Source organism: Canis lupus, chromosome 5, assembly GCF_011100685.1.
Source record: "Canis lupus familiaris isolate Mischka breed German Shepherd chromosome 5, alternate assembly UU_Cfam_GSD_1.0, whole genome shotgun sequence".
NCBI classification, from domain to species: Eukaryota; Metazoa; Chordata; class Mammalia; order Carnivora; family Canidae; genus Canis; species Canis lupus.
Window position 1 is genome coordinate 37,148,550 of NC_049226.1, and position 17,325 is coordinate 37,165,874.

Genomic DNA, 17,325 nt, shown 5'->3' on the forward strand with positions numbered 1-17,325 from the left:
GAGTCTGGGAGTTGTGAGAATCACACCTCACAATGAAAGGTGTCCGATACTTGGTGATTTCATGTATATTACTCATTTACATGCTTCCTATAAGGAGGGCTTCTATGGTTACCTGATTCTGTACAAGGGAAAGAGAGGTTCAGAAAGGTGAAGTATCCTTCCAAAGAGAAAGCCTACTCTCAGACCTAGGTTGGCAGGCGTCTGCTCCAGGGACCCTTTCGGGGCTGTGGGGTCAGGTGTGCCTCTCTGCTGCCTGGGCTGGTAACCTGGCCCTGTCCCCCTTTGCTCTGTGCTCACAGGAATATCACAGAGATGATGACCACAGTTTCACTGCAGATCGTTGGGATCATCGAACCCATCATCCAGCATGCAGATTGGTTCTTCCCTGGGGGTACGTGGTGGCTTCGAGGTGTGGGAGTGGGGTGCTGGGGAAAGAATAAGAGTGATACGGTGAGCTCAGAACTTCTGAAAACAAAGGTGCTTGTTATTAATCCTCCTACACACACTCTCACACATGCACACACCATTCAGGTAGGGTATAGAGTCATGGTGGTTTCTTACTGTCTATTCCCTGGCTGAGTGACATTCTGGCCATAGGTGTCCACTGCCTGCACTAACCATGTCAGTGGATTTTACTGGTCTAACATCCACACCGTGGTATCTTCCTGCCTATGAATCATGAAATGCTAGAACAGAAAAGAAAGATCACGTGCTTTTACAAATGCTGCATTGGCCTAGATGGACTTTGATTCAGGGCTCACGGATCCCTTGGGTGCCATCCTTTTGTTATTCCTTTTGTGTGTCCTTTGAGTTGCTCTTGGCATGTAAAGGTGGGGCTCAAAGGTGATGAGATTCTTTTTTGTATCCAGTTCAAAATTAGTCTGTAAAGGCTGCTCCCTCAGATGGTGCTTAGTAAGTGTTTCTAGCCATGGGAGCATCATTGCATAAGGATATGACTCTCAAAGGTAACAGCTTTCAGGTGACAGTAGTTGTTATGCTAAATTCAATGTTTGCTTTAAAAAAAAAAAAAACATGGTACTTACCTTATGTTTAGTAAAAATCAAGGATATGCTTTTGGCGGTGCAACAGTAAACCATTTCATTCATGGGAGGATAAAATATTAATAATTCTGTGCCCTGTCCATCAGAGGTAATCTGTGAGTGCTGATCTAACATCGAAAAATTTAATTGTCTTTACTTGATTTCATGTGTTTTGACTAAGAAGGCTCTTAACTGCTCATGTCCTAAGAGTTGTGATGAGACAGGTGAGAGGGTGAAATCAGAATAAAGAAATGAGATAGGAATTTAAGGCATCAATCTGTAAGTTTGTGAATGAGCAGATTTCATTTTCATTGCAGATAGACAGGTTATGGTTAGGAAAGGATGGGATACTTCTGAGTGTCACTTGATAGCCAACAACCCTAATGACCTTAGTGAAATCTCTAGTTTCCAATCTTTTAAATTTTTTCTTTGGTTTTCCAGAAAAATATCATCATCATCTATCATCATAATATTGCCTCCTATTTTCTTTTCTTGACTTATTTCATTGGCCAGCGCTTCTCCAGTAGTGTTAAATAACAGTCGTGGGTGTGGGCATTGACCCTTTCCCCGACTTCATTAAGACTGCTTTGGTGTTATCACTTGTAACCTTGAGGTTCAAGATAGATGATTTTGTCTTTTTCAGAAAGTACCCATCTGTTCCTGTTTGTTTGTTTGTTTTTTAAGGTTTTATTTATTCATGAGAGACACAAAGCAAGAGAGAGGCAGAGGCATAGGCAGAGGGAGAAGCAGGCTCCATGAAGGGAGCCTGATGTGGGACTCGATCATGAGACTCCAGGATCACAACCTGACCTAAAAGCAGATGCTTAACCGCTGAGCAACCCAGGCATCCCTTAAGTTGTTTTTTTAATCACAAATAGAAAATGCCTTATTTAATTCCCATCATATTAATGTGATAGGTGAGCACTTGTGTTCATCTGCTAACATGATGAATTATATTAAGATAAATTCGTATCAACAGGTGACCTAATGTTGAAGCACCAGACACAGTTTTCTAGGGGTGAAGTGAGAGGACAGGCCATGTCTGCTCAGCTTTCTCCTGGCTAAGAAAGGCATGACCAATAGATCACATACACTCATTCTTTCTTCCCCGCAGAGATAGAGTTCAACATCACAGGGAATTACGGGAGTCCCGTGCACGTAAACCACAACGCCAACTACAGCTCCATGCCCTCCCCAGACATGGACCCTGCTGACCGGCGCCAGCCGGAGCAGGCCCGCCGGCCCCTCAGTGTCGCCACGGATAACATGATGCTGGAGTTTTACAAAAAGGATGGGTATGAACCACTGTCCCTTTCTCAGCATTGGGGGTCAAGAAGGGAGGGGTGGGGAGTTAATACCAAACTGGATTTGCCAGGGAAATTGCACTCTCTAGCAGTGGTTTAGGCGATTTGTAGCAATTAAATTGTTTCCTCTGTGCTGTTTTGATTGAGTCCCTTGGCTTGCTTCCCTTGCTCTAGGGGCAGAGGTAAGTGCAGCCTACTGAGCCAATGGTTGTGATCCATATTAATTACTTTTCATCAAAAGCAAAAAAAGAAGAAAAAAGTTGGTCAGCAAGGGAAATTAAAAGAAATATGTGAACACTATTTTCACTCAAAATTTATAAATGTATGTCAGTTCTCAAATCCCCAAGGGTTTTTTCACCGACAATGGCTCTGCTCATTGGCATTCTTCAGCAAAATTTGTGCAGAAGCAGCACTTTGAATGCATAATCAAACATCTCCAGGTTTCGTCTCTTTAAAACAACAAACCTAAAACTTGAAGCAATCTGAATTTAAAATCCTTCCAAGGTTTTAAGACTTTCCCCCCATCTTTTCTGATTGACACCTACACCTATTAGTATGCGATCACCCCGGGGACTCATAAATGCCTTCAACTTAATATTGCACAAGAACGACCCTCTCGAAGTTCCCATACAAATCAGTTTACGTAACGTGTAACTGCATGATGTGATTCCTGAAACAAATAAAATGGGTATAAACATGTTTCATAACAAACACAGCACAGCTGATTCGCAGTGAGCGTCAGCCATGGCAACCAGTGTAGGGATTGTGAACACCCCCAACCAGAAGGCATCAGCAAATGTGTCTTCCGAAAGGAATGGGTTGCATTGTGTGCTCCAGCAAGTTTGTTGAGGAAACTCTGGTTAAAAATTAAAAAGTGCTTAAAAAAATAATTAAAAATTGTTGCTGTAACATAAAATTTAACAGCTGGTCTTTCAAAATGGGCCAGGAGCAGAAAGCACTGAATGGAAATCTTGGAGATTCAGGCAACCACCTTCTGCCTCCCTGAAGCATCACGAGGCAGCCAGAAAGATCTGCTTGCTCCAAAGGTTTATGGTCTGAAGAGGGTCAGAGGGAAGGTTGAAAACGAAGAATTGTAGAGGTGCGTGAGTCTTACTTGTTCACCGCTCTTGGTTTCTGAGTGGAAGCTGGCACTGGGGACCTGGACCTATGTCCTGGGACAATGGAGGCATGTTCACAAGGGCTGGCATCCCTGCTTGTCCCCTTACCCAGTGGAGACACTTGCTGTGTGAGGCAGCCCAAGGGGTTGTTTATCCGCTCTGAGCTGTTGGTTATTGTTGCCTAACTAATGCAGAAAGAAGAACGGAAATTCCTAGAAGTTAGGGAGAGTAAGGGGAAATTTCCTTAAATCTTAAAAAAAAAAAAAAAAATTATTTGAAAATGAGTGAGTGGAGGGTAGGGCATTGGGAGAGAAAATCCTGAAGCAGACTCCCCTCTGAGTGTAGACCCTGAAGCTGGGCTTGATCCCAAGACCCTGAGGTCATGAGCTGAAATCAAGAGTGGGCCGCTTAACTAACTGAGGCACCCAGGTGCCCCTCCTTAAATCTTTAAAAAGAGCATACTTAGAATCCAATCTTTACATTGTGAGAGAAATACAGAAAGACAGAGAGGAACACATATTAGCAAGTGCCTCGGATTTTGTTTTTAATCTCCGTTTAAGCAGCTCTGTTCCTTTGAGAAGTATGTCTAGCCAAGGAGATACCCTGGAGGATGAATTCCAGTCCCGGCTGGGTTCTGGAGAACTCCGTTGGTCCTGGTGTTTCTGCATCTGAGGTGTGCTGCTCTGTCCTTCCAGCCAGACCCCATCGGATTCCCAGAACCCTGTGAAGAGTGATCCAGATGCCATCTATGGGAATGTTACAGCTGTGGAATCTTGGAGCAAAGTTCACCGGCCTGCAGAGTACACAGGCAGATGCAAAAACTTGAAAGATGATTTTTTTTTTTTTTTAAGTAGGCTCCATGCTGGGTGTGGAGCCCAGTGTGGGACTTGAACTCAGAATCCTGAGTTTAAGACCTGGGCTGAGATCAAGACTTGGATGCTTATTAACCGACTGAGCCCCCAAAGTAGATGCCTCTTGAATGATGACATTTTAAGCAACTGCCTTCTCTCTGATGACGATGGGTCATTCAAGAACTTTGTAAATGGTTTGCTCATTCCGCATACTGTTTGGATTTAAAGCTGAAACTGCCACCATCTACTTTAAGGGTATAGGGGATGTGCCACATAAATTATTCTTGCACACTAAATGGGGATAGTTTGTGTGTTTTAAAATTTGTATTAGACATGTGGAGGGCTTACTGGTGTGGGGTAACCCTTGCTCAGTTGTCTGGTTACTGGCACAGGTGCTTTCAGGTACAGTAAGCTGATGGATGATGATCAGTTTCTAACCAGCTTTCACAGAAACAGAAATCGGAAGTTATAAGTGTCTGTGGGGAGAAGAAAGCAATTTGCATCAGCTGAAGTCCCTGTGCTATTTTAGCAACAGTAGGGGAATTCTCTGCATTTATCCCATTTCTGAGCTTTTAAAATCTATGAGACACGTTTTAAAGTCTTCCAATTACCCTCTTGAAACACTGACAAAGCTCGCTTATTGAAAGCACTTTGGTCAAGTTAAAAAAACAAAACAATTGTATATCCATAGATTTACCTGAAAAAAAAGGAAAAACTGGTTCAAATTTGGAAGAAATGGTAGGTTCCCCATCAGTGCCAGCAACATTTTCCTGGCTGATGGCTGTTACGTCGTCATTCATCGTACAAAATGGTTCACTCCCATCCCAGCTCCAGGCTTTGGTACTGCTGCCTTTGATTCAGGATGACTCAGGAAACGGAGTTTCTTTAGCAAGACTTGGAGGCAGATTTTGGAGCTCACATCGACCTTTCTCATTACTGCGGTAGGCAGATTAATGACTCCCCCCACCTCCCAACACACAAAGATAGCAGCAGGTCTCGAATCCTGGAACCTGTAAATATTACCTTATTTGGGAAAAGCGTCTTTGCAGATATTAAAATAAGGACTGTGAACTCAGGGAACCGCTCTGGATTACCAGGGTGGCCCCTAATACAGACACACGTATCATAAAATGCAGAGGAAGATGTGACATTTGCATGCAGAGAAGGAAAAATGTGAAGATGGAGCAGAGAGAGATTTAGAGATGTGGCAGCATGCCAAGGAATATAAGCCACCAGAGACCGGAAGAGGCAAGGACCAGCTTCTCTCCTGGAGCCTCTGGAGGGAGCACAGCCCTCCTTCCTCTTTTTTTTTTTTTTTTTTTTTTTTAAGATTTTATTTATTTATTTGAGAGAGAGAGCAAGAGAGAGTGAGCACGAGTAGAGGGAGGGGCAGAGGAAGAGGGAGAAGCAGAGTCCTAGCTGAGCAGGGAGCCGGACGCTGGGCTCCATCCCAGGACGCCAGGATCAAGACCTGAGCCGAAGGCAGATGCTTCACCAGCTGAGCCACCCAGGCGCACCACCACCCAACCCAGCTGCCATCTTGATTGTAGCCCATTGCTACTGACTTTGGCCTTCTAGCCTCCAGAACGGCGAGGGAATGGATTTCTGTCATTTACCAATTTTGCAGTACTTGTTACAGCAGCTGCCGGGACCTAATACATCCCTCCACCGCAGCCGCACACCAGAAGCTTCGTGGTGAATATGGCAGCAGGTACTTGGTTCTTGCCACACTGAGGGTTGAAATCTAACCACACTCTCTTTGACTGAGTTGGTCTCAGTGACTTACTTAACTACCCGAATGTGGTAGAAGGAATGTGCTGGATCACAAAGATTATGCCTTGTTGATTATGCCTGGGTCTCTTGAATACTCACTCTTAGAACCCAGTTCCTCCCTATGTGGGAGCCCAGGCAGCCGCTCAGAGAGAAGTTAAAGCCCCTGGCCTTCCTCCCCAGCTGAGCACTGAGCTGACAGCCAGCACCCACTTACCAGCTTTCTGAGGGAACGGTCCTGGAATCCTTCTCGCCAAGCTGAACCACCTCAGCTAGTGCTGGGTACAGTACACGAGCTGTGCCTGCCAACTCTGCCAAAAGTGTGGATTTGCGACCCAGATAAATAAGCTGCTTCGTTTCCAGGCTGGCTCATTACACAACAAAAGCGAGAACAAGCTTTAAAGAAAGAAGGCTGCTGTCCTGCGGCCCCAACCCAGTTCTCCGAGGCTGCTCTAATTGCTCTGGGCTGGGATTCAGGCACTGGTGCTTTTTAAAAGTGTCCTAGCTGGTTCTAGTGGTTCTTCTCGGGTCAAGAAGCAGTGAATTGCAGAAAGATTTTGCCATTCTGAGTAAGGAATTTGGCAGGGATATAATTTTTAAAAAATTTTTCAAAACTTTCCTACACTAGTCATTGAGTGTTGGTGTGACATATGGGCTGTCCTGACTGCCAACACTCCAAGCCACAAAGTATTGATTAGGTCACCCAGTGTACCCTGTGTAAGCTCCAGCTGAGAAATTTTAGGGTACAGGTTACTATGTATTTTTAATGCTTTGTTTGTATTGGCTTTTTGTTTTCTATAAAATAGCAGTATCTGTTTCATGGATCATTTGTCCCAAATAATACATGAAAATAACCTTGCGGATCCTTTTTACTTTTCTGTCAATGGCAGAGTGTTATCCCTGGTCCCATCCAACAGTTTTTTATGTGAGCCCTACTGCCTCCTAAAGAGTTGGCCAAGATGTCTACACTCTTTTGCCCGTTGGTCAGGAGGGACCCAGGGGCCCTAAGCATTTGTCTGATGCCTCCATTGGCTGTGTCCCTGGCAGTGTGAACAAACTCAGTTGGGATTGAGAAGCCAGTGGACAAGCCCAAGGGCAAGAAAAGAAATTATGCCAGTGATGGAGTCTCATTCCTCATTCACATCTCCACCCAATGGCTATTGTCTTCCCCTTTCAACCCCTTTCTGCCTCTATTCCCTGCCTGCTGCCAGCTGTACACTTCAGAGACCTCACCAGTACCGCCACCACCATTCCATACGCTGCCCATTTGCTGCCTTCTGGCTCCGGCCCTTGCTCTCCATTCTTACCCTACTGGCTGACATCAGTCCCACTATGCCTGCTCAGACCTACCCTCTTGAGTCCCAGCAGGATGGCAGTCTGTCCACAGAAATCCCAGTGGCCTTGGCTCTTTATACCCAGAAGACCAACACACAGCTCTCAAGTCTTGAAACCTGACCTGCCTGTCGCCATTTCCCTTGTGCCACAGTGGTCTGGTCCTCAGAGGTGCTCTACTAGGGCCAGTTGACAGCCACCCAAAAAATCCATGAGGACCTTTACACCAGAGCCAGCGTTCCCCCTTAGAGCTCAGTTCGGTGTGCAATGCATCCTTCGCCAGTGCTTGGCACCAGCTCTGTAATGGGTCTTGTCCCACCCATCTGGACCTTCATCTGGATGTTCAGTAATTTGGAATAGGTGCCTTTAATTGGGAAGGCTTGGGAGCAATGTGAATGGTGCCCTATGGAATACCAGTGGAACTGGTCATATTGGGTTGGGAGGGAACAGAAACCTGGGATCTAACGGCTCCTAAAACACATGATTCAGTGCACCCAAATCAGGTAATTGAGTGTATGATTTCTTGGAGTCCATGACACATTGTCACGTGTCACAGATCTTCATAAGGTTGCCGTGGCATGCTTCGTTTCCCAAATTTATTAAATCAGAAAGCCTGTGGCCACCTGACAGCCAGAACTAGGGGTTTAAGGCCTTACTTCTGTAATTGCAGATACTAGGGTGCTCTGTAGATCCTGCAGGGGAGGATGTAGATCCTGCAGGGTGCTCTGTAGATCTTGCAGCACACAGAGACCGTGACCCCGAAAAGACGTGTCGTCTCAGGTAGCTGGTGCAATAATTTTATTTCAGGTGGAACCTGAACCTGTCCAGAGACAAGCTTATCTAGAAAGTCATCCTGGGTACCAGTGGGAAATTTGACTCCTATTTTGGGTTTGCATTGGGCCAAGTGGACCTTTTTAGAGATATATTCTTGGCCCGGGCCCCCACTCAGCTTCCAAGTTGCCAAGATTTATGCATTTATGGATGCTGAGTCTGCGGAATGCGGCCAGATGACTCCAGCCTTTATTTGTACTGGGGAGGTTAAGGAATTTTGTTGTTATATATTTAAGAAAGGAATTATCTATCCCTGGAAGAACTGGAAATTACCTGATTCTGGCCTTTCCCAGGTGAGTGTAGGCAAGGCTAAAAATGAGCCTTTTGATTTTTAGGTTTCCTGACACTCACCATCTGGTGACCCCACAAGCCCCTGCCACTGCTGCCTGGCCCCTAAGTTTATCCTAAACATTCCCTGAACTTACAAGTCTTCAGGAGATGCTTGGGGATCTTTCCAAATTCTCCAGGGTCTGCCATCTGATGCAGACGCATTTCTTGCCTCCTCTCTCTTGGCTGGCCTTTGCCAAATGTAACTGCTTTTCAGAACAGAAATCAAAACCTTCCAGATCTCCATAGACTTGAGTACTTTAAAACCATGTCTTAGGTAATACCTCTGGCTAGATTGTTCCTGACCGGGATTCAAAAGCAGGCGTGGCAGATGTCTGCCCTTATAGAGGGGGGAGAAAAAGCAAAAAGCACCTGCTAACCCTTGGCGGTCCACTCCCTAGAACGGTTCACGGCAGCCTTCTGCTCCACGATAAATGCATTCTTTCTGTAGATGCCTGTTCTTCTTGCAGCTGGATCTTCCATCTTTCAGCTTTGGGCTTTTATTCTTCCCTCCCTCCTTCCACTGGGGCAGCCCTTTGTCTCTCTTAACTTTTAAGGTTCTGGATCTCATGGTGTCCCTGTGTGGCCTACCAGAGTACAGACTTTAAAACAAGAAAATCACTTCATTTTCTGCATCAAGGAGACAAGTATAGGTCTGACCTTTCTACTCCCTTCTCTATGTACCCTGTGGGAGAAGAAGCTCCTCATGCGAAAGAACCCTATGAACATTGCAGAGTATGAACTTTGGGGTCAGGCGCTCTCCGAGTTCACATTCTGACCACGTGACCTTGGGAAGGTACTTAACCTCTGAATGCCTCGATTTCTTTCTATGCAAAGTAGAGACCTAAGAGTGAGCATCAACTTGAGAGTTGTTTTGATCAGTAAATAAAGTTTTACTTATGAAGTGTTTAGAACATTGCCCCGCATGGGGTAAACATCAGCTGCTTTGAGTACATGGACTAGGGTTTTGAGTGACACTGTCCGTTTTTCAGATCACAACACGGCTGGGTGTACTTCTCCATGAGGCACACCGACCAGTCCCTTTCTTTGCCATGGTGCCACTAAAAGACACCATGAATATCTGTCTGTCTCCACCCACCCACGGGTTATTGAGCTCATTCTGCAAACACAGAATACACAAAAGCCAAAATGGACTGGCTGAGGACCTTGGAAGGTGTCAGGAGACTCCCTGTAATGTGATGTAGAAGGCCGTCTGGAGAGTGAAGGGTTGTGACCCTTTCTGCCTGAGTCTCCTGCTCCCTGTTGCAGGTTTCATTTCCCAAAGAACCTTCCAGTCAAGACTACCTTTCTGGTTTCTTCCCTTCTTTCTCACCCAGGTGACCTGGGCAAGGGCAGTAAGACTTAAAGAAAGAAGAGGATCCCCTCTTTATTTTTCTATGCTTAAGCCTAGAGTCTTCCAAGTAGGCTTTCCCCTCCTCTGAAACCCATGCTGGCCCATCTCACCAAATTCCTGGAAGACACAGGAACCTACCAAGAAGGAACTCTATTCCTTGTTCATTCCCCATACTTCTATCAGAGAACCTACCCTCCCCCCAATATTTGGTGTTTTGTTGGGAAGGGAAGATAGTCTTATGGCAAACCCTGGAAATCCAGATAGCATGACCCAGATGGGGTCTTCCCAATATCTCCATCTCCTACTGGCTTGATTCGCTGGCACATTATGCTTCTGTCCCCCTCTTGTCAGCCTGTTTTAGGCTTAGGTTCGCTATCTCTATTTCTTTCTCCATGAGGATTAAAAAAAAAAAAAATCTGTACCTGGCACCTACAAGGACAGAGCATCATCGTTGTCAAGGCTACCATTTGTTGGCTTCTTAGTAGGTGCCCAGTATATTGTATACAGTGTTCTGCTTGTTTTCTACAACTCTAAGGAGAAGGGGTCACTATTACTCCCATTTTATAGAAAATGATCAGAAGAAACTAGATGTTAAGGAACTCATCCATATTACACAGTAATGAGAAAATCTGGGATTCAGACTTCAAATCCCTCCTTTCAAAGCCTGTACTCTTGGGCTGTGCTACTCCCCTGAAGCTTTGGGGTGAGCTGGACAGGGAGTGGGGTCACCCCATTGCCCAGCTGCCACTCCAACTCCACACAATCCACCTACCAAGCTTTTATCTTCTTCCTTCCATGAAGATGTCTTTTGTGTCCCCAACTTGCCAACCCATAAATGCCATTTGCATAGCTAGACAGAGTCCTTAGGGGGCACACCCTGTGTCTGCCATCCCTCACACACCACCATGGCCCATCACGTGGCCACGTAGCTTCCTCCCCCAAGTAAAGGTCCAAGAGTGTGCTATACATGTCTTACCACTCAGGCACTGATAAATGACCTTCATGGCAATGCTGGAAATGGACTGGGAGGTATTAGCCTCTTTCTGTAGATGAAGAGCTCTACTGAGTCAATGAATGGTTTAACTGGTTCTAGAGACATGGATGATTCCAAAACCTATCCTATGATACAGTCTGTTACGAAAGGTACAAAGTATGTCCTGTGATAAGTTCCATGCAACGATAAGGTCCCAGTAGACCAGAAGGAATTCAACAGGGCAAATTATGCCTCAGTAGGACCACCTTGCCAGGGTGAAGAATTGTCACCGGGTTTACCCCGTGTGCATCCCAATGATGAGCGGCTGAATTCCCTGCCCTCTTGGCTCTTTACCCTAAAAGACAGGAGTAGGAGACAAGCATCTCAGGGCCAAATGCAGGCACTCCTCTCCTGCCCCCTTGCTCCCACCTCCCACAGGACCCAGAAGAAACCAGAAGAGAGACTCACCCAAGGTGCCCACCAGGATTCTGGCACACGCTCCTGCCTCCTGCTTCTTAATTTCCAAACCCTTCGCACCTTAGAGCTGCATCCTGGCCTCTGGCTTCTTGCTGTGCCCTGGATTCATCTCTAAAGGGGTCTGAAACCAATTCCTCTGAGTTTTCTCTAGAAAGCAGTGGGCCACGGGAAATCTTTGACATCCAAACTGGCCCTAGGTATCTGGGCAGTGACTTCCGATGGAGCGAATTGTTCTTCATTAATTGCACTTGCATTTCAGCCCTCTCTCGATAAGCACAGTTTCTTGATTCTGGCTGTTGTTGCTTCTTCATGTGATAAAACAGCAGAAACTTATATAACCTCTGGGTTGTATTCCATCTTCGGAGAGCTTCCCCTCTTTGGCAGTGGTGCCAAGCAGTTTTACAACTTTTGTCTTCTGGGTGAGTTTTATGGAGATGTTCAAACATTTAAATAGTCCATGTATTTTTTAAATATATTTTTAAATTGAAGTTTGATTTGCCTACATATAGTATAAAGGCAGTGCTCATTATTTATTTATTTATTTTAAAGATTTTATTTATTTATTCATGAGAGACACAGAGAGAGAGGCAGAGACACAGGCAGAGGGAGAAGCAGGCTCCGTGGAGGGAGCCCCATGCAGGTCTCGATCCCGGGACTCCAGGATCACGCCCTGGGCTGAAGGCAGGCGCTAAACCGCTGAGCCACCCAGGGATCGCCACGTCCATGTATTTATACCAATTTTTTTTCTTAAATCAAAAATGCTCCACCAAGAGCCCTGCCTTTGTGATTGATTCACTGTGTAGAGGTTTATATTTTCTTTTTGAAGAGATCAGCGAATGTTTGATGCACATGTGCTGTGAACGCAAGGTGCTGCCTCCCCTAAGAAAGGAATTCGAGCTGGGAGAGTGGGGATTGCACAGGGCACAGCGGTCTCTTTGTGAAAGCTGAAGTGTATGCTCAGCTTTTAGTTCTGGGCTGCTGATTCTGGCCACTGATAACTTAGCAGGTCTTGCTCAGTCCATGCCTCATGCCCTGGCTGGCCGCTTCGCTTGGTAAACCAGATCACCGGGGAGCCTGGTGTTTAGGTTGCTGCTGCTTGAAGATGCCCTTGGAAGTAGATGCCATCCCCCAAGAGCCCTGATCCCGGAGCCCATGCCTGCCCCGCACTCCCCGCACCCCCCTCCCCAAATGGGAAAGGTCTAAGTGAAGGAGCATAGGGTAAGGAAAATGGAGTGATACCCACCTCCCCTAGGGCTCCTTCTGTTGGACGCTGTGGCAGGCATTATGCATGCGTGTCTTCCTCGCCTACCATTGCACCTGAGTCCTATCTGGTCCCTACCCCACGTGGAATATTAAGCTTCTTGCACTTCTTCTCCTGATAAATTCTGAAGCCCATAGTTTTATAGTCCCTTCAAATGTCAGGGGATGCAACTGGATCTCGTCCACAAGTTGTGCCTGGCCTCCAAGAATGATTCTGGATCTACTGTAGAAGATGCTTATTTATGGTCCGAGAGTCCTCAGATGCAAGATGACTTGAATGCTAGTGGGTCCTGGAAAGAGAGACCCAGCTCTCGAAACCCCCCAGCTCCCCAGGTGTCTCTTCCGAGCTATGCAAGGGAGGTGAGAAATAGCAATGACAATGACACTAGACATGAGTGTCATTGGGCTGTCCCCATCCTAGCGCATGCTGAGCTTTTAGTGCAAACCTCTCTGAACCATGCTGCAGGCTGCATCCCACTGCTTATTTCCTTAAAGGACTCAAATCCTGGCTGCTCCAACCAGTCTCCAAACTTGAACGCTTTTTGTTTGTTGAATCTTGCCACTTGTCTCTAAGGTAAATAAATGCCCGTGAGGGTAGACAGAATTCAGAGTGTCTAGCTCTGTGCCTCCGACCGTTGTGGGTCGAAGTAAGCACCCAATCGCCCTCATACCCACGCTCCCACTGTGCCTCTACCCGACAGACGCCGACGCTGAGAAGTTTCACTCTCTGTGTCACCTCTAGGACTGGAAACGTTAGGTCTTGGCTTAGTGAAGGTCTTGACTTCACAGTACCATTATCTCCTAGGCCGGAGGAAAGACTTAATAGCCTCCTAAATCATGTAACGTGGAAGCCAGCAGGTGGCTATTTCGACCAATTGTCCACTATGACACCCTCTACTCCTCAACCCCCATCTCCACACACCCCAATATCAAAGCTCCAGCTTCTCTCTTTATTCACCTTGGAATAAAGGACACCCCCTTCGCCCCAACAGAAAAGTCCCTGTAACTAGAGAGGCCAGCTACACTGGAACAATTTCATGGCCCAGGAAAAGCCCCAGGCCCAGACCCTGACCTTGACGAGAAAACCTGTGTGTCCAAAGGAAGGCATAGTTTTTTTGACACTAATATCTGTATGTTTCTTGTCCCTGCAGCCTTAGGAAAATCCAAAGGTACAGTATCCTCGGGTAGCTACGAGGCCATGTTCAATCTCTTGAGAACAAAGCAAGCCATGCCTTAGTGAGCTCTGCCAGAGAGTGAATGTGCCGTGTTTGGTTGCTTGGCCGACTTAGCGGAAGCTGTGTCTCCATCATTAAAACAATCGCAGCGCGGAGTGACCTTAGGGCTGGTCAGCCCCCTACCTGCTGGGTAGATGTGCGGGTGTGGCCTGTAGAGGCTGTAGCTCTGGCCAGGGCCCTGGGGCGAGACCAGGAGACCGACTGGGGCCTGTGCTCTGGACCCCCAGTGCCAAAAAAAAAAAAAAAAAGAGGATGGATATTTAGTTGTCTCCCGCTGATCAGTGCCTCGTTCTAGTGCGATGCTGCTCCCTGGCCCCCTCCCCTCCTCATCCCCCCCAGTCCTGCCCTCCTCCACCCCCCATTGGGGGAGGGAGGGAGTGCTCCCAGAGGGGCTGCATCCTGCTCTGGGCACAGCTTGGATTCCACGCGCAGATCCCGAGGCCAGCTGGCTTGGGCAGAGGGTGGAAGCGAGCCGCCAGCCGCGCACGCCCGGGGCTGCTGGTGCGCGGCGGTGGCCGAGCAGCGTCGCTTCCCGGGGCCCAGGAGGGGGCTGCGGCTGCGGCTGCGGCTGCGGCTGCGCTGCTGCTCCCCGGCGGCCGTGCTTGAGTGTGTCCGCTGCGCGGGGGAGGGCGCCTGCCCCTCGTCACGCGTGGGTAAGCGGGTGTCTTTGTGTCCCTCGCCAGCATGGGCGTGAGGGTCATGGACACGTCCTGGGTGGCTCGAAGAGGCTCCTCGGCCGGCAGGAAGGCGTCCTGCGCCCCGCCCACCATGCAGCCCCCCGCGCCGCCGCCCGCCGAGCTTGCCGCGCCTCTGCCATCGCCCCTCCCGGAGCAGCCCCTGGACGGCCCCGCGGCGCCCTCGCTGTCGCCGTCGGGCCTGGGCCTCCAGCCCGGGGCCGAGCGCACCAGGTAAGCGGGGCCCGGCCGGGGGGTTGGCTGCGCCCCCTCCGGGCCTCGTGGATGCCGTCACCACCCCCGCCCCTTCCACGCGTCGTGTTTGGCTTTCTGCATCCTGCTGGCACGGAGCTAGTGGTTCCCAGCCCCTCCCCTTGCAGCCCCCACCCCACCCCCGATTGTCAGATGGAGCCCCAGCTTCCCAGAATAGCATCCCCCAGCACGCGTGCAAGGTGGAAACTCGCTAAAGCCGTGAGTGTGCGAAGTTGCCAGCTCCCGGCGCCCCTTCCTCTGCCTGCAGTGACTTCCCCGTTTTGAAATCCAGGAAAACCCAGGATTGCCGTAATTTCTCCCCTTCCCTGCTCTGCCTTTAGATTCATAGGAGCTGTTTCCCCTGCTTGCATGGGTGCAAATCAGGAAAGGAGTGGTGGTCATGTGGTCATGTGGTCGTGGATGGGGTGGCCTGGGGACCTGGGCAGTCTGCCCCCGGGGTTGTGTTTCCGTTCTTTCCAGGGAAGAAGAAAGCTAGCAAGCTAAGCTCGTGGTGTCACTAGTTCAGTGAATGTTTGTGGAGGACTGAGTCCATCCAGAGATGAAAGGTGTGACAGAGGGCCCGTCCCAGTGTGTAGATGCGTGCTGACACATAACAGGGCGCATGGGCCATGTCTGGCCCTTCTTCCAAACGGGCGTCCTGGACGTGGGATGACCGGCACTACTTTGCTGGGTATTTCTATCTGCTCTAAAACAGTTTGGAGAAGTGGAAAAGCTACTTCAAATCAGATGCCGATGTGCATTCTGTTAGACGACACCGCATCCCCGCGCTCCCCCCCCCCCCACCATGGCTCCTGCTGGAAAAACTTTGGAGGCTTTGGGAAACTGAACCTTTTCATCTAATTTTTTTTAAGATTTATTTATTTTAGAGAGAGAGAACGCGCTCAAGAGAGAGGGGCAGAGGGAGAGGGAGAGAATCTCCAGCCGACTCAACACTGAGCGTGGAGCCCAATATGGGGCTCCATCTCATGACCCTGAAATCACGATCTCAGCCAAAACCGAGATTCAGACACTTAATGGTGCCCCTTTGCCCAATCTTTGTACACATACACTCACACACAAATACCAACTCCCTAAATTAAGGGATTGTAGGGCATTTGTGGGTTTTTTTCCCCCTTTAATGAATAGAAGGTACTTTCCCCATGAAATGGGTCAATGATAAAGGGAAATGGATAGTCAGAGTTCGGGAGGTGGGAGCTGATAGTGGATGTGCTTGGGTCATTGCTGATGGCTCCAGCTCAGGGCGAGAGGATGCCAGCCCTGGCTGGGTGTTCGCTAGGCTTCATTCCCACTTGGGAGATGATGCAGGGTTCGGAGAGCAAGTTCAGCAGAGAATCATCTCTGTGGCTCAGAGAGGCTGACAAGGAGGAAGTGAACAAGTAGGAGACCTGCTGGGACCCTTCTGCTTTTGCACCCTTACTGGCTTTGTCCTGGTTTACAGTCAACACTTGGTGCTAAACGTGATTGGATGTAAAAAAAAAAAAAAAAAAGCTATTTCTGAAAATGGCCCTCAAAGATGGATTTCCCAGCTGCTAAAGGTGTTCCCGGGTGGTTGGCCTTGAGAGTCGCTCATGAGCAGGGAGCACCACCTGCTAGCTCAGAGTAATTAGGAGTCATCCCCATTGCTCATACTGTCCCTTTTTCTTGGGTTCACCAGCTCTGAGGCTTTCCCTTGGGTGGCCACGTTCTTGTCTCTCCTCTACCACTCTTTTTCTCTGCCCATATGGTTTCCTCCCAATACAAATGGGTGTTCCATTGGTTTTTTTTTTTGGTTTTGTTTCTGTTTTCTGGACATTTGTAGTCAGATGATGTCTCTTCCAGTTCCTGGCTGCCTGTTATGCATCCCCCCGCCCCCCGAGAATGGTAGGTCCTCTCTTCCCTCTGGCTTGCTCCAGCCTCCCCATTCTTCACCCAGGCCTGGCAGCCCTCTCCAGCCAAGCCCAACCTCTGCATCCCACTCCTCTGCTTGGCATTAACTCTGCCCTGAACTCTGCCTCCTGCCCCTTTGCACCCCAGCTCACTGAATCACCCGTCCCCAGAACTGACCTGTCCTCAAGCATGTCCTGAGCCTCCTCCATCGAGTGCTCCTTGGTAAGCCCTGTATACCCCACCTCTCCCACCGGGTCAGCTGTGCCGATGCTGGAGAGACAGCAAGGCTCCATAAGGAAATACTTGTTTCTCTGGTGGGGGGCTTGCATCAGGTAGGCAGGAAAAGGATGAGCTCTTGGTTCCTAGTCTTGTCAATCCTGAGGAAGGAAGAAGAATCTAGTAGGCCACAAGAAGCAAATTTTACTGTTTGCTTGTTTTGTGGCGTGTGTGTGTGTGTGTGTGTGTGTGTGTTTTAAGATTGTATTTATTCATGAGAGACACAGAGAGGCAGAGAGAGAAGCAGGCTCCCTGTGGGGGAGCCCAATGTGGGACTTGATCCCAGGACCCCAGGATCATGACCTGAGCCAAAGGTGATGCTCAACCACTGAGCCACCCAGGTGGCTGTTTTGTATTTTTTGTT

At 48.3% G+C, this 17,325-nt stretch overlaps 1 protein-coding gene across 5 annotated transcripts in view; it reads left to right on the forward strand.

The window, feature by feature from the left end:
* ARHGAP44 (Rho GTPase activating protein 44) overlaps positions 1-17,325 on the forward strand; it is a 167,648-nt gene that overhangs the window by 139,672 nt on the left and 10,651 nt on the right. For 2 of the 5 annotated variants that reach the window (XM_038536921.1, XM_038536923.1), the window contains exons 15-18: positions 300-391; positions 2,155-2,335; positions 13,789-13,806; positions 14,556-14,780. In XM_038536921.1, the coding sequence (XP_038392849.1) occupies positions 300-391; positions 2,155-2,335; positions 13,789-13,806; positions 14,556-14,780 (516 nt within the window). The remainder of the gene's footprint in view (positions 1-299; positions 392-2,154; positions 2,336-13,788; positions 13,807-14,555; positions 14,781-17,325) is intronic. The other 3 variants (XM_038536924.1, XM_038536922.1, XM_038536925.1) reach the window with 3 other exon arrangements.